General features: G+C 44.4%; 1 protein-coding gene across 1 annotated transcript in view; it reads left to right on the forward strand.

Moving 5' to 3' along the window:
- bop1 (BOP1 ribosomal biogenesis factor) overlaps nt 1-13,200 on the forward strand; it is a 53,380-nt gene extending 40,180 nt beyond the window's left edge. Inside the window, exons 4-16 of the mRNA XM_058377434.1 lie at nt 1,300-1,454; nt 1,766-1,883; nt 2,572-2,673; nt 3,154-3,366; nt 3,661-3,822; nt 3,979-4,059; nt 4,796-4,865; nt 7,958-8,090; nt 9,136-9,316; nt 9,837-10,128; nt 11,090-11,174; nt 11,263-11,370; nt 12,430-13,200. Coding sequence (XP_058233417.1) covers nt 1,300-1,454; nt 1,766-1,883; nt 2,572-2,673; nt 3,154-3,366; nt 3,661-3,822; nt 3,979-4,059; nt 4,796-4,865; nt 7,958-8,090; nt 9,136-9,316; nt 9,837-10,128; nt 11,090-11,174; nt 11,263-11,370; nt 12,430-12,583 — 1,854 coding nt within the window. The 3' untranslated portion in view covers nt 12,584-13,200. The remainder of the gene's footprint in view (nt 1-1,299; nt 1,455-1,765; nt 1,884-2,571; nt 2,674-3,153; nt 3,367-3,660; nt 3,823-3,978; nt 4,060-4,795; nt 4,866-7,957; nt 8,091-9,135; nt 9,317-9,836; nt 10,129-11,089; nt 11,175-11,262; nt 11,371-12,429) is intronic.
- The last annotated feature ends 9,515 nt before the right edge of the window (nt 13,201-22,715 follow it).

Consider the following 22,715-nt stretch of genomic DNA (forward strand, 5'->3'; position numbering starts at 1 on the left):
TGCAGAACTTGCTGTTCTCTAACAAGGTGCTTAACGGCAAAATTCACAACTGGTGTTTGATCCATGAATCCACCAATAAATTTTCTGGTTCAGTTAGAATTGGTATTTAAACAGTCCTCTTCATCATGCTGTTCACATTTTGACATCATGAGACCAAGACCACACCTAACAACTGATCAACAGAACCTCACCATTGTGAGTCTTCAAACAGGATGTTCTCAGAGGGAAGTGTCCACTGAGCTTAGAGTGTCACAGAGTGTCATCAGCAGGTTGGGACAGAGATACAGAGAGACTGGAAGAGTCACAGAAAGGTATAGAAGGCAGGTGTGTCTACTCAATACAGAACTGCCCTACATCTTGTGAATGGTACAGTGACAAGCCAATACTACCTGAATAACATCATTAATCCAGTCATTGTGCCCCTGCATGAACAACACAGACCTAATTTCATCTTCATGGACGACAATGCTCCAGCTCATCGACGTCGCATCATTAGGGAACGGCTGCTGGAGGCTGGGGTACCTCAAATGGAGTGGCCTGCACTTTCTCCAGACCCGAATCCCATAGAAAACCTCTGGGATCAGCCGAGTCGCCGTGTAGAGGCTCGTAACCCTGCACCCCAGAACCTCAATGACCTGAGGGCCGCCCTTCAAGAAGAGTGGAATGCCATGCCTCAGCAGACAATAAGTCGACTCGTGAACAGCATGAGACGTCGTGGTCAAGCTGTAATTGATGGTCAAGGTCACATGACAGATTATTGAGACATTGAGATTTTTTGTTGTGGTATACCCACCACTGTTGTTGGATTTTGTTTCAATAAATTGTTTGAGATGAGGAAATCACCATTGCAGCTTCTACTTAAATGCCCTACTTTCATGATATAATATCACTGTAGTGTGAACTTTTTACATTTTCCGTAAATTTCAAAATTCAAATATCCTTAACTTTTTATGAGTAGTGTATGTGTGGGGAGGGGTATATGTGTGTGTGGAGGGGTATGTGTGTGTGGAGGGGTATGTGTGTGTGGAGGGGTATATGTGTGTGTGGAGGGGTATGTGTGTGTGGAGGGGTATATGTGTGTGTGGAGGGGTATATGTGTGTGTGGAGGGGTATATGTGTGTGTGGAGGGGTATATGTGTGTGTGGAGGGGTATGTGTGTGTGGAGGGGTATATGTGTGATAAGAGGGGTGTGTGTGTAACTCTGAAGAGGATGAGTGTATTAACCCTGCTTTATACTGGATTGAAATAATGAATGTAGAACTGTGAGTCTGATTCTCTCTCTCTCTCTCTCTCTCCTAGGACATCCGCAACACTGTGGGTAACATTCCAATGGAATGGTACAAAGATTATCCCCACATCGGCTATGACCTGGATGGCAAAAAAATAATCAAACCGATCAGGAGTAAGGATGAGCTTGACGAATTCCTAGACAAGATGGAGAACCCTGATTACTGGTGAGTGCTGAGGAGCACGAGGAACATGAGGAACGTGAGGGAGGATTCTGATGCTGCGATTAACCGACATTACAATGCACTCTTCTCTCTGGCCTTAGGTTTCAGTGCAGTTATAAGCAATTGATACCAGGTGTTTCAGTTCCCTAGCAAAACTCCAGCTGAATCGTGTACTGTGGTGTATACTGGGTGTTAGGATGTCTCCAAGTTCTTCAGCGTGGATGTTTTATTATATCTCTGTCCTCCATCCTCTCCTGCCGGGACGAGAAGGCGACTTCATCACATCCTTTTTTTCCCTCTCTGTTCGTCTCCAGGCGCACTGTCCATGATAAGATGACTGGCACAGATATCCGACTATCCGACGAGCAGGTGGATCTGGTGCACCGCCTCCAGCAAGGCAAATTTGGTGATGTTAACTTCAACGAGTATGAGGTAGCTCCAAACACCAGTCCACCTTTTATAGACTCTCAGCATCTGCAGTCTGGTCTTTTTTACACTGATTTGTTTTCTAATCCTGCTTTTATACAGCTGGGGAAACGCAACCTCCCTTCATTTATACAGCCCTCCACACAGCCTTTCTGCTCTTACTGCTAGCTAATAGCTCTGATCACAGCATGTCAAAATGCCTATGGGGAAGTCTGTCTCCAGGAGGCGGAGTCCACATATAATAATGTGTGATCTTTATTAGCGATACGGCTAATTATCTATGTAGTTGTGTTATAAAGTAAACAAGCAGTGAGTCGCTCCTCACTCCACACTGAAGGCCTCCTGTGATCAGTTTGGTTAAAAAGAAAAAACCTCAGACGCTGTTTAAAGACAGTTAAGTGTGTGAAAAAGCCACCTGTCATCTGGGACGTGGTGCGACATGTTAACTGTGAGTGTTGTCTGCAGATGTTGATAGCCCAGCTGTTCTCACTTATGTCCTTTACTCGTGTCTGTTCCTAATTCCACAAGCGTGTTTAGCAGTGAACATAACAAAAACAGTTTGTACTCCGGCTGCAGAGTCATCGCACCACTCTTGGGGTTTTCTTTTCCACACCCTGTCTTAAAAGTAGCTTTAGCGTGAGGGTCAGCTTCCATGACTCACGTCTGATCTGCCATCTTGCTTTCATTTCTCCAGCCTGCAATCGACTTTTTCTCCAATGAAGTGATGATCCATCCGGTGACCAACAGGCCTGAGGACAAGCGCAGCTTCATTCCATCTCTCATTGAGAAAGAGAAGGTAAGAGCTCGGCCCTTTCTTCCAAAACTCTCTGCCTCATCTACCAGTTTATGATGTAAATCATTATTTGTATGTATGGGGGTAGAGGAGAAGACTCGTGTTTCGACCAGTTGGGCTTCTAACTGCTTGCATCTGTACAGCATTATAGGTAATGATTCCCACAAGGTTTTTTTTTTTTTTTTTGAAACGAGGTCTAAAACTGCAGTAATTGGAAGCTGAAAGAAATTAGACCCACAACCTTTTTAGTCGAAGTATTAAAAAAAAAAAAACCTTCACAGTCTCTTTTAATGCGCTAGTTTAGACAGTGGAGTTTAAAGTTCTGCAGTAATTTATATCAGTTTGGTTTCCTGCTATAAATTGGTCATGGGTGATTTGTGTTATACTGTAGGTCTGAACTCCACACAGTGTTACTGTAGTACTGTAGTGGTTTCAGAGTGTAAGCTCTGCATCACTCCCTGCTTTCTGCTCTGCTGCTGTTAGGTAAGCAAGCTGGTTCATGCTATAAAGATGGGCTGGATTAAGCCACGCAGGCCCAAAGACACCACACCTCAGTACTACGACCTGTGGGCACAAGAGGACCCCAACGCTATTCTGGGGCGCCACAGAATGCACATTCCTGCCCCAAAGATGAGACTGCCGGGTCACGAGGAGTCCTACAATCCTCCTCCAGAGTATCTGCTCACAGAGGAAGAGGTGAGTTGGTCGGTTTGTTTTTGTTTTTTTGTTAGTTTCCGATCTAATGTCAAGGCAAACAATTTTCCACACGTCCCTCGTCCATCACAGTGAGGTTTTCTAGAATTTGCCTATAAAGGATTTGCTTGTGGTTTGCATACAGTGTGTAAGTGTTTAATACAGGTGCATCCCCACTGAACCAGCCTCGTTACACTGAGCTGCCCTGTGTCTGACATGTTTGGTGGAAAATCAGATATTAATTCAGTTGTTATTCCGTGTCTGTTGATTAAATGAATGTTGTTTGAACTTCACCAGAAGCTGGCATGGGAGCAGCAGGACCCAGAGGACCGCAAGCTGAACTTCCTGCCGCAGAAATACCCCTGTCTCCGTGCTGTCCCCGCCTTCTCACGCTTCATCCATGAGCGATTCGAGCGCTGCCTTGACCTCTACCTGTGTCCTCGTCAGCGCAAAATGAGAGTGTGTATTCTCACTGTTATTATAAAGGACATGCAGCAGTGTGTGCTTTCTTCATGATAACCGCTTAAATTAGCTTCATTTGAGAAGAATATGCTCAAAACACAGTGAAAGTGGATTTTAACAGCTTTCTGTCCCCACATCCTCCTTCTCTCACAGGTCAATGTGAACCCAGAGGACCTGATCCCCAAGCTGCCCAAACCCAAAGACCTGCAGCCGTTCCCCACCACACAGTCGCTGGTAGGTGAAGATCAGCGTCACTGAGCACTGCAGAAGGACAGTGTCCTGATATTTCCCTGAATCTGAAGATTAGACTCACAAACAAATCAGATTGAGCCATGTGATGAATGACCTCATAGATTCTTTCATGTGGGGGGAAAAAACACATAAGTCTCTTTGGGTGGCATTTTTCAGGGGGAGGGAAAGATCAGAAGAGAACTTTGAAAAATGCTGCTTGAAAATTTTTCAGACAGCCGTCCTTGTAAAACTCAGTACACCAAAATTTAGTCTGCTGTTTTTCAGGACTGTAAATAGAGGAGCTACAAACATCTGGGCAGTGGCAGAGAATTAGTTAGAAAAGCTGCTTTGCTTGTCCTCGTATGATCTCACTGAATTTATGATTAGAATACACTTTGCCAAGACCACGTTATTCACTTTACTTCAGCTGGTCTAATCTTTTTAAGACTGAACGTCACTCAGACGCGTCACAGGCGTAAGAGTTTCATCATCTTTACACAATATTTAACTCTACATTCACCTTCTTGTACATAATTAACAGAGTTCAATTAGCTGTGGGGTGTGTGTGTGTATGTATAAATGTGTCTGTGTATATATACACGTGTATATATGTGTGTGTGTGTGTGTGTGTGTGTGTGTGTGTGTGTGTATAAAGTAAGGAAAAGTAAGTAGTTTTGTGACCACATGTAAATCCTGGGTGTTTATAAAGTGGTTATCTCTGCTTCTGCTCACTCTGCAGGTGTACCGCGGTCACTCCAGTCTGGTTCGCTGCATCAGCGTGTCCCCCAGCGGGCAGTGGCTGGTATCAGGTCAGTGTTTTCAGTGTGGATGTGTCATCGGGAAGTGTGTGTTTATCATAATGTGTGTGTTCGATACTATCCTGCGGCTGGTCTCAGCCTCAGCTCCAGCTCTCCTGTGATGTTTTTTCGAGCAGTAGCTAGCGGCCGGTTAAAACGTCCCCAGAGCACTCACCATGATGTCATGGTGATGATGGCTCTTCATGATGAAGGACCCGCTGTCTCATTCGCAGACATCAGACTTGGAGTGAGAATGAGCGCACACACAATTTTGCTAGAACCAGATAAATTAGTCATGTCTAAGTCACCACTCATCTCCTTTCTCCTCTTTTCTGGAGACAGGGTTTTTTCCACTGTATTTTTATAGATTTTGGCTGCTCGGCTCTCATTGTTAGCTGCTCTGGGAAATCAAACAGGAAAGAGACTTCACTCATGTTGTTGCCATTTAGGATCTTCATGAAGTCACAAGGGGACCTGAAAATCTGACAGACGACAAATTAGTTACGGCTGGATTTATCAGGACACGCTCTTTTCTTCCATTTACTCTTGACTTCTGGTTCTTTTTAAGACCAAGGATCTGATTTACCTACTAAAACTTTTTTTGTAATAAACCAACGCCAACCCCAAACAATGCTATAAAACATATTTAAATGATTGTAGAGGGGTTCTGTAAAAAGAGCAAAACTTTTTTAAGCCCAGAAGCTCTGTCTGTTTTGGGCTTTTTTAAAATAGATATATAAACTCATGCTGTAATTGAATATTTTCTCGGCTAACATTAGGCATCTGATTGCCATTAGCTTTGGTATGAATTATATGAAAGAGCTGCTACAGAAAAAGAATAGTTTTAATAAGACGGAGAGGCAGGCAGCTCCTCTACGCTCTAGTGAAGGGAGTGGTGCAGCCAAAGCCACAAAACCCAAATGATATCTCCTTCAGTATGGAAATGTGGTCACGTTTCTGCGGGTGATTTGAATAAGCAGCTTCAGTAACTAATAGTTTATCGATTAGAAACAAAACAGCGGTGGTTACTCCGTACCCTGTGTTTATATGTTTTGCAGCCTGATCGCAGCTGTGCTCTCACAGATAGATACACTTTATCTCTCTGTGTTTTTTTTATTCTGGCTGAGATAATGAAAACAAGTCCACATATGACCAATGCGGTGGGCGGGACAGCCGTAGACTGAGAACCAGGCTGGCAGCAATTTAGTGGCAGTATCTGCTAAGCCGTCCATAACAAAGGACTCCATAAAGCCATATGCAAAACCACTAGAGTCAGGGCCGCTGTTTTGTCTTGCTGTAAAATATATTAAACCAGTAATAAAATGTCCTTTCCCACAGTAAAAAAGGCAGTTGACAGCCTCCCAGGCATTACAGCCCCTCTCAAGTCTGTAACACCCCCCCCGCCCCGCCCCGCCCAGAGAGCCTGAATTTGTTTTTCAGTTGTGTTTGCGTGTTAATTGCAGTGTCTTCCACCTCACCTTACTGCACTGCATCAGCTGTGACTCTTTTGTTCCAGGCTTGAATGATGTTAGTGACTTTTACACCGAGCTTGTGATCTCGAAGCAAATTGGAAAATCTTGAAGTCACTATGCTAGTGGCAATAAAACCCCAGACAAATTTGTTTTAAAAATAGGGAAAGCTTTTTTTCCCGAAAACTTCAACAGTATTTTCCTCGTGTCATGAATCAAAGCATATTATTTTTGGTTCTCCATCCCAACAATTCTTAGCTTGAACACAACAAACATGTTGAATGCAGGAAGAGCGAGCGCTCCCTGTTACCCCATCCACCATCCCACGTAAACGATAAGCCCATGGTCAGACGAGGCGCGGGATTTCACGTCCTGCTCTCTGTGCCTGTGGAGACGCAACCTCTGTAACGTGTCTCCTAAACGCCGTTCAGGTTTAGTGAGACGTCGGACAGAGTAGAAGTGGATCTTGTTACTGAAGTGAGTTTGTGCTGTTTGTTCTGCTGCCCAGCTGAATATAGGAGTATCTATAAAGCTGAAAGTAGAAAAAAACAACACAACTACAAATTAGTGGGGTGGAGACAGGAGATTTGAGGGGTCAGAGCAGCCAGTCGTAAGCCACACACAGGAAGTGCTCACTGAACACCACACCGCCATTCACGACACTGCGCCATTCGCTGCACTGGCTGGGGTCAGGTCCTGACAGGAAGTTGGTAAAGATTTGATGAAGCGTTGGTGCTGGACTTTTTTAAAAGGAGATATCCTGTTGTCACATGCCGTAAATATCCTTAGCTGTTTATTTCCTTTCAGGTTGGAGTTGTTGGTAAAAGCAGAATGGTGCTGCTCCTGGAGTTCACCAATACAAGTGCAGTGTACATGCAAACTCTACAAGGGGAAGCCATGCAGCACCCAATCATCACCCCCCCCACACACACACACATACACACACACACACACACACACAGAGTGAAGTGTCCATGCCGTGTGTGTTTGGCTGAGGCAGAGAGATTTACGGAGGAGACCACAGCTATGTGTGCCAGACGGACCTCTGGGCCACGGCCTCGGGGACCGTCCCTGCTCGGCTATATCCGTCACCCTAGCGCTCAATACTTAAAAAGCGATCATGGTTTAGGGAGTTATTACACTCCACCCTCCATCCAGGACCGCTTGACTTGTTTTTGCTGCATTTACGAAGCATGCAGGTATAAAAGTTTCACAACCAGACACTTTTAGCAGTGTGTAAGGTGGCTGTTGTCCCAGTGGTGGAGCTGAATGTTGTACACTGAGTAACAAAGTCAAGTTGCTCAGTAACATGTAACTGGGTTGCCAGAGTGGTATGTTTTCAACATAACATGCAGTAGCAGAGTAGAGCAGGAGTCATGGTGGGATGTGATAAAAGATAAACTGAGAGCTTTTTAGTTGTGTTCCTGTGTGTGAGAGAACCTGATACACAACAACACGCACATCTGCAGTGTAATGAACAATTTCACTCAGGATGAGAACCAGATCCCAGAGGGCCATCTCACGCACACGCACATACACACATGGTTTTCTGTACAGACTGAAATTGTGTGATGTTACTCCGTGTTCTGCTACCAAAATATTTTGACTGTTTGCTCTCGCACTTTCTGACCCCAGGCTCAGACGACTGCACCGTTCGCTTCTGGGAAGTGAGTACAGCTCGCTGCCTGAAAACGGTGGAGGTGAGCGGGGCTGTGAAGAGTGTGGCCTGGAGTCCAAACCCTGCCGTGTGTCTGGTAGCTGTCACCTAGTAAGTTCATTTCCTCTTCCTGTTTAACTCTGTGCTAACAGACTGCTCTCTCTTACACTGCACCTGACTCCAGGCTGCCAGTTCATAGCTTTCTGTGTGTCTCAGGCTGAAGCTGGTTTACTCCGTGTGATTTCAGCCTTTGTTTCTGATTATTACCTCATGCTGTATGAGATAATCCCAGTAAGATCTCAGTAACAGATGCATAAAATGTAAAACATCATTTTATAATAAAATAATGAACAGCTTATTGTTAATGCTGCATAGGAAACAGATAAACATTAAACACCTTCTCGCAGCGTGAGGTCAGGGTCTAACTGATGGAGGTTAATTTATGGTTTTAAGAAATATTACAAAATCCCTCATTTCAGTCTCAGCGTAGCTTCACAGCCTGGATTACAGAACATCCTTCAGTAGGGTTCAGTCCTCACACTGCCTTTCCTCTGATGAAAGACGATATCACGGGACAGATAAAACAACACAGTCTGTTAATACTGTATGTGTAAAGAGCGAAGATCTATCGAACATGTGGCTGGTGTCTGAAGCGTTCTTATTATTATCAGGGAAGGGAAGCTGTGAAAATTCTCACAAGATTTGCTCAAGCTTTGCTTTTCTTCATACGTGTGTGTGGGTGCGTGTGTCTGTGCACGTGTGTTGCTAAATGCCATCACCTATAAATTAGTGTTTTCTCAGTATAGCAGAGTACTTTTAGTTCCAGCCACAAAACTCAAACTAGTACTTGGTGGAGTATGTGCTAAATCTTCCAATAATGCAGCTCAGCCACTGCAGCGCATCCACTTCCCCCCCTACACACACACACACACACACATTTCCTGCTTTTATAGAGCACCGTTTCTAATGTCCTAATGTGTTACTGCTCTTATGTTCTGGGATTGTTTTGGACACTGTTCTGTTAACAGTTCTGTAGTTGAGCATTGATACTTTGTTTTTACAACTGAACTGAACTAAAGACACCAGATTCAGAGGGTATCAGGTGTATTGATGGTTCTACTCTGTGCTGTGTGTGTGTGTGTGTGTGTGTGTGAAGTGGTGAGACTGTAGTGCTGATTAACCCTGGGCTTGGAGATCGTCTGATCTGCAGTGCCACTGATCAGCTCATCTCATCCTACGAGGAGCAGGAGGAGGCCAAGGAGCAGGCCGTGCAATGGGCCGTCGCTGAGGGCAAAGATCACGATCAGGGACAACGGCTCATTCTCACACACCCCAAGGTACCCTAAAAACACAAACTAAACCTGAATGCATCTCATTAAGATGTTAACATGCACCGTGTTCATGGTCATGCATCAGGATCACAGTGTGGGATCTCTGCTGTGTTCTGCTGCATCAGATGAAATGATAAAATTTTGATGTCTTTTTTCCGCGTCTCTCTGCCGTGCGCTCTGTCCCTCACATGCGCTGTAGCCAGGAGGCTTTTAACTATTGGCAAAAGCCACAAGGTTGTGGTCGTCTTTTTCCTGAAATGGAAAGAAATATAAGACGCCTCCAGTGTCCAATTAAAACTACTGGAAAAAGAAAAGCCGGCTCACCAGCTGGCAGGATGGTAAAGCCAGTATTAATAGCCATAAATTTAGTCTCAGAGCGTCTTTGAGGTTATAATTGGATTAACATTGTTGAGGTTACCGCAGAATGACTTTGACCATTGACCTTATGATCATAACAACCATCATCCTCCCTCAGCGTTTCACTCTCTCTGTCTGTCTGTCTGTCTGTCTGTCTGTCTCTCCTCAGGCTGTGAGACAGGTGACCTGGCATGGGAAAGGTGACTACCTGGCCTGTGTCATGCCCGATGACGGCAGTAGTCTGCAGGTGTTGATCCACCAGGTTAGCAAGCGGCGCACGCAGAACCCCTTCCGCAAGAACAAGGGCATGGTGCAGTGCGTCTCCTTCCATCCCATCCGGCCCTACTTCTTTGTGGCCACACAGCGCTACGTCCGCATCTACAACCTCATCAAACAGGAGCTCAGCAAGAAGCTCATGACCAACTGCAAGTGGATCTCTAGCATGGCTGTGCACCCGGGAGGTGAGTGTGGACCTGCCTGGGCTTGGGTTCTCTCGCAGGACTCATCTCAGTCATGTTCTCAAACAGATCTGTGAAACGGCTTGTGGAGGTTTGGAGTGATGTGATGGAAATCCTGGCGATGAGCTGCAGCCTTCCTGCTCTCTGCTTTTTATTCTTTATATCTTACATTTGATTTCTGCATACTGATTTCTTCAGTGTTCCTGTAGTAACTGCTGGAGAACTGTAGGTCTGTGGTTTCCAACACCGAGGTTCAAAGATTTACACTAGGATTTATTAAAGAATCCGAAAATAACTGCAGCAATCACACAGACACCGTCAACGAGTAAAGGGATGTTCGGGTTTCGCACTGCAGCACACACCTGAACCCAGACCTGCAGTCAGACACAAACCAGCACAAATATACACAAACCAGCACAAATCAGTGCATGTCAGCATAAATCCATGCAAATTGATTCAAATCAGCAGAAAACACAAACAAGTGACACTAATTTGGTTCAATTCTGTTTTGTTTTGTTTTGTTTTGTTTGTTTTGTGTTGGTTTTAATTTCCTGCATCATCACCCCTCTGCTCTAGACACTGAAATATCTTCAAAACCAAACCAGCACCATTAGCAGACTGTGTATTTCTGCAGTTGCAGTGAGACAGAGGTGCCATTTCAGGGCTGCTGTTCTGTGTGTCGACTAGCATGAAAATCAGCTTCTGTTTCAGCTCTTGGTTTCTGTGGTTCAGTAAATTCAGGAATCCTCAGTGTCTTAAATTAGATGTAAATGATATGAGAATTTATCTTACTGTACTGCTGCCTTTTTCTCTTCATTCACACTGTGACGTATAAATCCCTGGAGTTTGATGTCATATAAACATGTCGAGTCTTTTAAACCATTAGCTCCAGCATGAAGCAGGATGTCCGCTGCTGGTCACCAGTGTAGCTGGAAGTTCACTGCTCTGTTTCTCATTTTTCCAGGTGACAACGTGATCTGCGGCAGCTACGACTGTCGACTGGCCTGGTTTGACCTGGATCTGTCTACAAAGCCGTATAAAGTGCTCCGGTGAGACGGCGCCACCGCACGATTTCATGATTGGAGTCTCTGTAAAAAGGGAACATTTTGCTGACATCACGATTCTGTCTTTAAACAGGCATCATAAGAAGGCTCTGAGGAGCGTGGCCTACCACAAGCACTACCCTTTGTTTGCCTCTGGATCAGATGATGGCAGCGTTGTTGTCTGTCATGGGATGGTGTACAAGTGAGTGTCTTTTCCCTTCATCTTTATTTAAATCTTATCAAACTTCATTTGTCACATACACAATTATACACAGTTCAACATGTGGAAATGCTTTTTATTCCTGTCCTTCATAGAAAAATAGAGCCAATTAACACTAAGGTAACAGAATAAATATTCAACACAAATAAGATAAAATAAAATAAAACATCTAGGGAAAATCTGGTGGAAAACTGCAATAAAAAAATGAATATATAAAAAATGCAGAAGGTCGAATCTGAATGCAGTGATAGGATGTGAATATAAATATAGAATAGAATATGAATTGTGCTATTGTGCTTATTCCAGTCCCTTCAAGATTCCAGTGAGTGGTCCAGTGGTTTTAGTGATTGTTGCGGCCAAAAAGTTTTGTTTAGCTTTTTTTTTTTCTGAAAAATGTATGATGCAACTTTTTTTGATGCCATGTTTTGTTTTGATTTTAATTACTTGAATTGGTGAAATCACAAGCACAGGATTCTTCTTTTAAACTCCAGCTGTGAGAGACACTTGTCATGACTGTCTGAGAGCTGTGCTCACATTCCACATGTGAACTGAATGCATGTTGTGAATATCAGAGTGTTCGCTTGTTTTTGTGTTTATTTCTGTGATCACAAAATCCTGGAGAGATTCTGTTATATGGTATAACATTTCTCTCCTTCACTGACATCTCTTGCTCTCTGTAACTCGTCCTCTCCCTTTCCCCTGTTCTGATTCTGTCTGTTCACACGTTCTGACAGGATCATAGCAAATGGTTAGGAGCGCTCTTTGAGCAGGAGTAATGGGCCGTACTCGGTCAGAGACATCAGCTGGACTTTAATAGATGAGTTTATATGCAGCCGGAGGATGTAATGTTATTTTTCCAATTTTGCCATCAAGTCTAGCTGTTGATGGTTATACTGCAAACCAGATTTCCAGAAATTGTAGCTTTTATTGTAACTATAAGCTTCTCGATCGTCTTCCTCCAGAAAAGGAAAGAAAACACTCATGTGCCGTTCGGTGTTTTTGCCTGAGCCTCATGCTGTCTCCTGTTTTTTCCCCTCACAGTGACCTGCTGCAGAATCCCCTCATCGTCCCAGTCAAAGTTCTGAAAGGTCACACCATCACGCATGACTTAGGGGTGCTTGACGTGGCTTTCCACCCCACCCAGCCCTGGGTCTTCTCCTCCGGGGCAGATGGAACAGTCCGTCTCTTTACCTAGTCATCACCTTCTGTCTGTAGTTTAGTGATTAAGTGATTTTTAAACTGTACAAGTTTTAGTACATCTTGTTACTCCTAGAAAATGTACGTGCTCAGAATAAATTTTTTTGACTTGTCAAGTTTTTTATAAAAAAAAATGAATAAATAAAAAGAAAGAAATGAAATATCAGGCGAATTTGAGAAGTTGAGCGCTTTCTCGAGTGCGTGAAGCAGAAGCGTGTCGGATTCCTCCAGCCTAGCCCTGAATGAGCGAGCGGTCCTGAAGGCCTTTTCCCACACTGGGCCGAGCAGCTGTCTCACGGTGAATCAAGACTGAACCTCTAATCCTTGGACAAGGAGACAACTCATGAAAAAGTATATGTTCAACTATTAGTCATGCCAAAAGAAACAACAAAGAACAGAGTTAAAGCTGTGCGCTTCAGGAGTCCTGTTCCTCCCAAGCTCATTTTTCAATTAAACCCTTGTTTTACGTCCTGATTTTAAAATGCTGTTCAGTTATTTGCCAGTATTCGTGATCAGGCACACTGCATGGAGTCATTAAACATGTTGAGTTGTGAAACATTGACTGAGTGAATTTCTGAGAAACGTTATTTTTAATTAAACCTGTTGTTCCTTCAAGGCTCTTTCTGGCATTTTCTTTTGCAGTCTTTTCTTCCCTCGTATTGCTGTAGGTCAGTGAGGGGGATTTGAAAACTCCTGAAATATATGCAGCAGGAGACGGGGGAATGGGGCTCTCTTCCTGTGTGGGGAGGCCCAGACGTGAGCCATCAGAAGCCTGTGTGTATTATAGATCAGGTTTCAGTGAGCCGGTCCACCTGCAGGCGTCTCTCCGCTCTCACCACCAGTCCCCAATCTTCCAGGAGCATGGGGCAAACCTGTCAGCTTTATTCATACCATTTTCCAGTCTAAACCACTGGACTTTAAAACTGATATTAATGTCTTCACTGATATTTTAAAAAGAATGTGTATCGAACTCGAATATTGTGTATATATTATCTCACTTCACATATATTATCTCACAGAGACTGCAGTAGGTTTGACTCTGCTTTCCGTCACAGAAATGAATCGCGTACCATTATTAAGTACGATTCTCTTCGAACCTGCTGACAAGCTGCTGCTTACTAAAAAAAATAATCTTTCAGTGTTGTGATGTGTGTATGCTATGTACAATACAGACAAAAGTACATGCACCTCATAAATCACACCCATGTGTTTTTCTTCCCCACAAATTTGGAAACACACAATTGTCTAGAAATGTACTCTGTTACACATTACAGCTTCTCTTCACTGGATGTAAGAGACTCGAACCCTGTTCCATCATGACAATGCCCCTGTACACAAAGCACAGAGCTCCATGAAGACATGGTGTAGAGGTTAAGGTTGGAGTGGAAGAACTGGAGTGTCCTGCACTGAGCCCTGACTTTGACTCAACCCCACTGAACACCTGTGGGATGAACTGGAACACCGACTGAACCCCAGACCCCCTCACTCTTACAACATCAGTGTCTTGTCGCTGTATCAATATCAGAACACACATGGCCATGTGGACAGTGCAGCAGATTTCAGCTCAGGGATGAAGTGAATATGAAATTGTTTGGTGTTCTACTGATCACCAAGGCTCAATATTCTCTCTCTCTGTATGTTTGAGGTTTTTCTTGGCTCTTTGTGTGAGTTTTGTGTTTTTATGCAGTATGGGCTTGAGCACGGTGAGGAGCTGTACTCTGTAAACTTCACTCAGACTTCACAAAAAATTTCTGCTTTCATTTCTAGAGCCACCACATGGCAGCATTTTACTTCATTCGTTAAAAAAATTTTTTACTTTTGTTTTTTTTGTCACAAATGACTCTCCATGAAATGTCCAGTTTCTTTTCTGATCATTCTGTAATGTAAAAAACTCCAAACTAAAATTAAGCAAAGTAATAAAAGATATTAAAATTCTGTTTGAAATACTCTTGTATTAAAATAAAGAGGTGGCTATTAAAAAATAAAGAACAGACTGATGTGTGGAAAAAACTCGCTGCGAAAACTTTATCTCCAGTTTACTCAGTCACGTTAGGTTAAAAACTTGCCACTAAAATACTAAAGCATAAGTTTCTGCTGTCACTGGCTTTGAGCAGCGTTTGTCTGAGCCTCAGATTTTGGCTGAGTCTCCTGAGCTCTGACGCAGAGATCATCCTAAACACAATGTGTTTGTCAGCTGAGAAACTGACTCGCTTCTTAAAGTGAACTCTTTCCATTTAGATTTGTCTTTGAGTCAATGAGAAGATCCAGTCACTGCTTAGCTGGAGCCTGATGACCACAACACATCTGTAGACCTTCATTAAAACACACACATTATTGATGCTGTTGTCTTTCTCTTGTGTCTAGTTTTGGTCCTGAATCTGTTCTTTGCTTTGTTTTCATGTTTATTTCATGTTCTGTGTGTTTTTCTGCTGCATTAGTTTGTGAAGTGGAATAATACAAACAGAGTTCAGAGATCCTGAGAAGACGAGTGAGGGGAGGAGGAGAAGAATAAGACGAAGGCCCACTTCATTTCACCACATTTATCAATGAACACCTTCAGACACCAGAAAACTGAACGCAGCTGTGTGCTCGGTGTTCCCAACACGCTCCGGCTATAAAGACTCTGAAGGAAACAGTCTCTTATTATTATTATTATTATTATTATTATTATTATTAAATCATTGCTTTCACAGTATAACACTAAGGAGGTTAGGTTTCTGTATGTTATGTAGGTAAATATTGAATACACATTAAAGCAGTCAGCTGTCTGTAGAACTGAATGTTTAATGTAATAAAACTGAAAGTCACTGCTGCTTAAATCTCAGCGCTGAAATCTGGAAAAATGGAGACGGGATGTCCAGACATGCTTGACACTCGTATTCCGACTGAAAATGGCATGAGACAGATTCCAGGGCAAAGCGCTTGTCTTTAAGACGACATCGTCAGCGCTCGGAAAGACTCGGTGACCTCTTCACGACTTCCTCTGGCCGGCTCGTCTTCGGAGGCAGAGCCTGATGGGCCATCACAGATCCTTGTCCCTGCAGTAAAACTCTTTTATTAGCTCTGCCAGACGGCGTACAGTGAATCGGGTTTTATTATATTCGGGCTTTGTGCTGTTAAATACATAAGTTGCACCGCATATTTTGCATCTCGACTCTCCATGATTTGAGTATGACTTCAGACAGTGGCACCGAATCAGTCTGAAAAGAAACCCCTTTGGAGGCTTTGAATGTCTGTCATGGCCTGTCTCGCCCACAACCGTGTGTGTGTGCGTGTGTGTGTGTGTGTGTGTGTACACACGTACCTGTGGTTTTCCTGTAAGTGAAACCCAATAACAGTCCCATTGCATCACTCTGAATACTTTTAGAGGAAAATGGATGCAATCTTGGCAGTCACTGAGAGTTTCCACTGCTTTTTCTAAATCTTTTTCCTCCTTTACTTACTTTCCCCACAGAGAGCGCGGTCAAAACAAACAGCAAATATGTGGTGTAGAGAGACTGGGCACAAGGAAAGCCACATTCCACTCTAAGTGGAAAAAATTAGAGTCCAATTCTACCCTGTCTGACTTCTAAAGCTCCTCGCCATTTCGCTTCCATAAATTAATTAGGGAACGTTGCTAAGAGGTTGAGCGTTTCAGACGGCGCGTAATCGTGCTGTCAGCGGCTTTTTGCTGGAATACCCCCTATAGGAACAGCAAAGAGAAAATGAGGAATGAGTTGAGTAATCAGTAGGTATGATGATGCATTACTGGGCCACAATCTGGTCTGAGACTCAACACACACTGTCATGCTGACAAATGACATCTGGGCTACAGAAACAGCTGGACAGCAGTGTGATGAGTCGCTGCTTGAAATATTAGAAGAAAAGACGTTATTACATCCCACTATCAATCCCTTTGACTAATGGGTCAGTTATAGGTACAGAAAAATCTCTTAACTTGTGGCCTTACATTTGGTGAACAGGATCGAAAACTATACACTGATGCAGTTGTGGCTGCTGCACCGCCTCAAAACACACCCGGTGTCTCCAGGACTCCAGAATGCAGAGTTGTAGCTGAGGGACGCTTGAATAAAAACGTGCCTCCTGTGAGCCGAGCTCCACCGTACTGTTCCCTGTATAATCCTACCATTTTTTTTTTTTTAAGCAAAACCTCCACCATATAAGAGCTGCAAATCATTCCTAATGGTCTGTTCTTGCCCTGTATTCGTTACTCACACACATGGGCTTTGGCAGAAGATACCTGTATCATACTCTCACTTTCCTCCAGAGCTCTCGGGCTTTGCAGTGTTCTAGTACATGGAGAAATAGTGCCTCAAATGTGATTTGGCAGCTGAGTGGGATTTTTCTTCTGTCTAAAAAGAATTTTGCTTTTGTGAAAAACCCTCAAAGCCTTCTTGAAGTATTTATTGTGGTATTTTCTGTCAACATTTGATTTTACGCAATATGCTAATGCATGCAGTGTGAACAGTATCCAGTCTGACCACAGACAGGAAGAAGACGTGAATTCAATGAAGTCTCGCTGTTCTCGGATCTAACACAAGCGTCTGGCCAGAGATAAGCTGGCCAGACGAGTATCTGAGTTTAGCTTTATTTTCATACTCAGTGTCAGTGCATCAGGTACAGCAACATTAACCCCTTCAGATCTGATTTATTTCCACTGAGCAAAAGAAAATGACTCACTCGACAATAAAAAAGTAGCTGAAAATACAATAAATGTAGAATGAAGATAATAATACAAATAAGAAAAAGAAGGGGGCGGGGGGCAGAACAAGAAAGAAAATAAGACAAAATCAATAGTTGAAAAGAAAGCAAAATACGAAGAGAAAGGAAATGAGAAGAGAAAGGAAAACATATTTATTCTCGTCCGATGTAGAATGTATGCAACATAAAACATCCTCCAGTTTTTTAACCGTATTTGTGATTAAGTTAAGAGTCATGTGTTCACTCTGACTGGTTGATCAGGGACCAATCAGTGAAAAGGCTTTATTTGTAATATGAAAGCAGATCATTTTATTTGTTTAAACCAAAATGCATGATTTCTATATATGCCAGTGGGTATACAGAGACTCGGTGTGTCTGCTCTCATGCCTCCAGGGTCATGGGTCTGCATGTTCTCCCTGTTCCTTGGGGGTTTCTTCCAGTTTCTTCTCCCAGTCTGAAGATGTGTGTAAAATCTGCAGCTCACATGTGTTTAAATTAAGTGTTTAACACATACAACCATAACTGACCTCAATTCTAGAGGTTAAAATGTCAAACGGAGAATTAACTGTTACCTGATCAGGTGAATAAGAAATCATACATTTAAATAAATTAATATTGGAAAATGTATAAATAATAATAATAATACATTTAAATAAATTAATATTGAAAAAGGTATTTTCAATATTAGACAGAGAAGACAAAGAAGAGTTCAGATGCTGTTGGTGAATTCTTTAATAAATAATTCTATACTTTTTTAATCTACACAAAACACTGAGCACAATTTTTAATAATCTAACTTATTTACTGATGATAATTAAGAGGTTTCATGAAAGTAAAGCACGATTATTGCCTGATGTTTTATTCTGAGTGATTATTTTAAATTGTTTAGATCAATAACTCTCATTTTTCCAAAGAATAAAATCAAGTGCTAAGTGCTACATTTATGACTACTGGGTAATGAACATGCTGGGGGTTAGAATAACTTACAGTCTACTTCCTTATCTTAACTAAATAACCGCTAAACTAGGGTTAAATCTGCCTGTGTTGTGGTTGTTGTCACCCTGTGAGATTTTTCCTGTTTAAACAGGGGCCAGTTTTGTCTCCAGGAACAGCAACCAAGCGCTTTAGTAGTGGTGGAGTTAGTGGTGTTGGTGGTGTTAGTGTTAGTATTGGTGGTGTTAGTATTGGTGTTAGTGTTTGTGTCAGTGGTGTTAGTGTTGGTGTTAGTGTTGGTGGTGTTATTGTTGGTGTTAGTGTTGGTATTAGTGGTGTTTGTGTTAGTTTTGGTGTTAGTGTTGGTGGTGTTAGTGGTGGTGTTAGTGGTGGTGTTAGTGGTGGTGTTGGTGTTAGTGGTGGTGTTAGTGGTGCTGTTGGTGTTAGTGGTGGTGGTGTTAGTGGTGGTGTTAGTGGTAGTGTTAGTGGTGGTGTTAGTGTTAGTGGTGGTGGTGTTAGTGGTGGTGTTAGTGGTGGTGTTAGTGGTGGTGGTGTTAGTGGTGGTGGTATTAGTGGTGGTGTTAATGTTGGTGTTAGTGGTGTTGGTGTTGTTGTTAGTGTTGGTATTAGTGGTGTTAGTGTTGATGTTAGTGGTGTTGGTGTTAACGATTTTGGTGTTGGTGGTGTTAGTGTTAGTGTTGTTGTTAGTGGTGGTGGTGTTAGTGGTGTTAGTGGTGGTGGTGTTAGTGGTGTTAGTGGTGGTGGTGTTAGTGTTGTTGGTGTTAGTGGTGGTGTTAATGTTGGTGTTAGTGGTGTTGGTGTTGTTGTTAGTGTTGGTATTAGTGGTGTTAGTGTTGATGTTAGTGGTGTTGGTGTTAGTGGTGGTGTTAGTGGTGGTGTTAATGTTGGTGTTAGTGGTGTTGGTGTTGTTGTTGTTAGTGTTGGTATTAGTGGTGTTAGTGTTGATGTTAGTGGTGTTGGTGTTAACAGTTTTGGTGTTGGTGGTGTTAGTGTTAGTGTTGGTGTTAGTGGTGGTGGTGTTAGTGGTGTTAGTGTTGGTGTTAGTGGTGGTGGTGTTAGTGGAGGTGTTAGTGGTGGTGGTGTTAGTGTTGGTGTTAGTGGTGGTGGTGTTAGTGGTGTTAGTGTTGGTGTTAGTGGTGGTGGTGTTAGTGGAGGTGTTAGTGGTGTTAGTGGTGGTGGTGGTGTTAGTGGTGGTGTTAGTGGTGTTAGTGGTGGTGTTAGTGGTGGTGGTGTTAGTGTTGTTGGTGTTAGTGTTGGTGTTAGTGGTGGTGTTAGTGGTGGTGTTAGTGGTGTTAGTGGTGGTGGTGTTGGTGTTAGTGGTTGAGGTGTTAGTGGTGGTGGTGTTAGTGTTGTTGGTGTTAGTGGTGGTGTTAGTGGTGGTGGTGTTAGTGTTGGTGGTGGTGGTGTTAGTGGTTGAGGTGTTAGTGGTGGTGGTGTTAGTGTTGTTGGTGGTGTTAGTGGTGGTGGTGTTAGTGGTGGTGTTAGTGTAGGTGTTAGTGGTGTTAGTGGTGTTGGTGTTAGTGGAGGTGTTAGTGGTGGTGGTGTTAGTGGTGTTGGTGTTAGTGGTGGTGTTAGTGGAGGTGTTAGTGGTGTTGGTGTTGGTGTTAGTGGAGGTGTTAGTGGTGTTAGTGTTAGTGGTGGTGGTGTTAGTGGTGGTGTTAGTGGTGGTGTTAGTGGTGTTAGTGGTGGTGGTAGTGGTGGTGTTAGTGGTGGTGGTGGTAGTGGTGGTGGTAGTGGTGGTGGTGGTGGTGTTAGTGGTGGTGGTGTTGGTGTTAGTGGAGGTGTTAGTGGTGGTGGTGGTGGTGTTAGTGGTGGTGTTAGTGGTGGTGGTAGTGGTGGTGGTGTTAGTGGTGGTGTTAGTGGTGGTAGTGGTGGTGGTAGTGGTGGTGTTAGTGGTGGTGGTAGTGGTGGTGGTGTTAGTGGTGGTGTTAGCGGTGGTGGTAGCGGTGGTGTTAGTGGTGGTGGTAGTGGTGGTGGTGTTAGTGGTGGTGTTAGTGGTGTTAGTGGTGGTGTTAGTGGTGGTGTTAGTGGTGGTAGTGGTGGTGTTTGTGGTGGTGGTAGTGGTGGTGGTGTTAGTGGTGGTAGTGGTGGTGTTTGTGGTGGTGGAAGTGGTGTTAGTGGTGGTGTTAGTGGTGGTGGTGTTAGTGGTGGTAGTGGTGGTGTTAGTGGTGGTGTTAGTGGTGTTAGTGGTGGTGTTAGTGGTGGTAGTGGTGGTGTTAGTGGTGGTGGTGTTAGTGGTGGTAGTGGTGGTGTTAGTGGTGGTGGTAGTGGTGGTGTTAGTGGTGGTGGTGTTAGTGGTGGTGGTAGTGGTGGTGTTAGTGGTGGTGGTGTTAGTGGTGGTGGTGTTAGTGGTGGTAGTGGTGGTGTTAGTGGTGGTGGTAGTGGTGGTGGTGGTAGTGGTGGTGTTAGTGGTGGTGGTAGTGGTGGTGTTAGTGGTGGTGTTAGTGGTGGTGGTGGTAGTGGTGGTGTTAGTGGTGGTGTTAGTGGTGGTGGTAGTGGTGGTGGTGGTAGTGGTGGTGTTAGTGGTGGTGGTAGTGGTGGTGTTAGTGGTGGTGGTGGTAGTGGTGGTGGTAGTGGTGGTGGTAGTGGTGGTGTTAGTGGTGGTGGTGTTAGTGGTGGTGTTAGTGGTGGTGGTAGTGGTGGTGGTGTTAGTGGTGGTGTTAGTGGTGGTGGTAGTGGTGGTGGTGTTAGTGGTGGTGGTAGTGGTGGTGTTAGTGGTGGTGGTAGTAGTGGTGGTGTTAGTGGTGGTGTTAGTGGTGGTGTTAGTGGTGGTGGTAGTGGTGGTGGTGTTAGTGGTGGTGTTAGTGGTGGTGGTAGTGGTGGTGTTAGTGGTGGTGTTAGTGGTGGTGTTAGTGGTGGTGGTGTTAGTGGTGGTGTTAGTGGTGGTGTTAGTGGTGGTGTTAGTGGTGGTGGTAGTGGTGGTGTTAGTGGTGGTGTTAGTGGTGGTGGTAGTGGTGGTGGTGGTAGTGGTGGTGTTAGTGGTGGTGGTAGTGGTGGTGGTGTTAGTGGTGGTGTTAGTGGTGGTGGTAGTGGTGTTAGTGGTGGTGTTAGTGGTGGTGTTAGTGGTGGTGGTAGTGGTGGTGGTGTTAGTGGTGGTGTTAGTGGTGGTGGTAGTAGTGGTGGTGGTAGTGGTGGTGTTAGTGGTGGTGTTAGTGGTGGTGTTAGTGGTGGTGGTAGTGGTGGTGTTAGTGGTGGTGTTTGTGGTGGTGGTAGTGGTGGTGGTGTTAGCGGTGGTGGTAGCGGTGGTGTTAGTGGTGGTGGTAGTGGTGGTGGTAGTAGTGGTGGTGGTAGTGGTGGTGTTAGTGGTGGTGTTAGTGGTGGTGTTAGTGGTGGTGGTAGTGGTGGTGTTAGTGGTGGTGGTAGTGGTGGTGGTGTTAGTGGTGGTGTTAGCGGTGGTGGTAGCGGTGGTGTTAGTGGTGGTGGTAGTGGTGGTGGTGTTAGTGGTGGTGTTAGTGGTGTTAGTGGTGGTGTTAGTGGTGGTGTTAGTGGTGTTAGTGGTGGTGTTAGTGGTGGTGTTAGTGGTGGTGGTGTTAGTGGTGGTAGTGGTGGTGTTTGTGGTGGTGGTAGTGGTGTTAGTGGTGGTGTTAGTGGTGGTGGTGTTAGTGGTGGTAGTGGTGGTGTTAGTGGTGGTGTTAGTGGTGTTAGTGGTGGTGTTAGTGGTGGTAGTGGTGGTGTTAGTGGTGGTGGTGTTAGTGGTGGTAGTGGTGGTGTTAGTGGTGGTGGTAGTGGTGGTGGTGGTAGTGGTGGTGTTAGTGGTGGTGGTGTTAGTGGTGGTGGTAGTGGTGGTGTTAGTGGTGGTGGTGTTAGTGGTGGTGGTGTTAGTGGTGGTAGTGGTGGTTAGTGGTGGTGGTAGTGGTGGTGGTGGTAGTGGTGGTGTTAGTGGTGGTGGTAGTGGTGGTGTTAGTGGTGGTGGTAGTGGTGGTGGTGGTAGTGGTGGTGTTAGTGGTGGTGTTAGTGGTGGTGGTAGTGGTGGTGGTAGTGGTGGTGGTGTTAGTGGAGGTGTTAGTGGTGGTGTTAGTGGTGGTGGTGTTAGTGGTGGTGGTATTAGTGGTGGTGTTAGTGGTGGTGTTAGTGGTGGTGGTGTTAGTGGTGGTGTTAATGTTGGTGTTAGTGGTGTTGGTGTTGTTGTTAGTGTTGGTATTAGTGGTGGTGGTAGTGGTGGTGGTGTTAGTGGTGGTGGTAGTGGTGGTGTTAGTGGTGGTGTTAGTGGTGGTGGTAGTGGTGGTGTTAGTGGTGGTAGTGGTGGTGGTAGTGGTGGTGGTAGTAGTGGTGGTGTTAGTGGTGGTGTTAGTGGTGGTGGTAGTGGTGGTGTTAGTGGTGGTGGTAGTGGTGGTGGTGTTAGTGGTGGTGTTAGTGGTGGTGTTAGTGGTGGTGTTAGTGGTGGTGGTGGTGGTGGTGTTAGTGGTGGTGTTAGTGGTGGTGGTAGTGGTGGTGGTGTTAGTGGTGGTGTTAGTGGTGGTGGTAGTGGTGGTGGT

The sequence above is a fragment of the Hemibagrus wyckioides genome, linkage group LG24 (assembly GCF_019097595.1).
Source record: "Hemibagrus wyckioides isolate EC202008001 linkage group LG24, SWU_Hwy_1.0, whole genome shotgun sequence".
NCBI lineage: Eukaryota > Metazoa > Chordata > Actinopteri > Siluriformes > Bagridae > Hemibagrus > Hemibagrus wyckioides.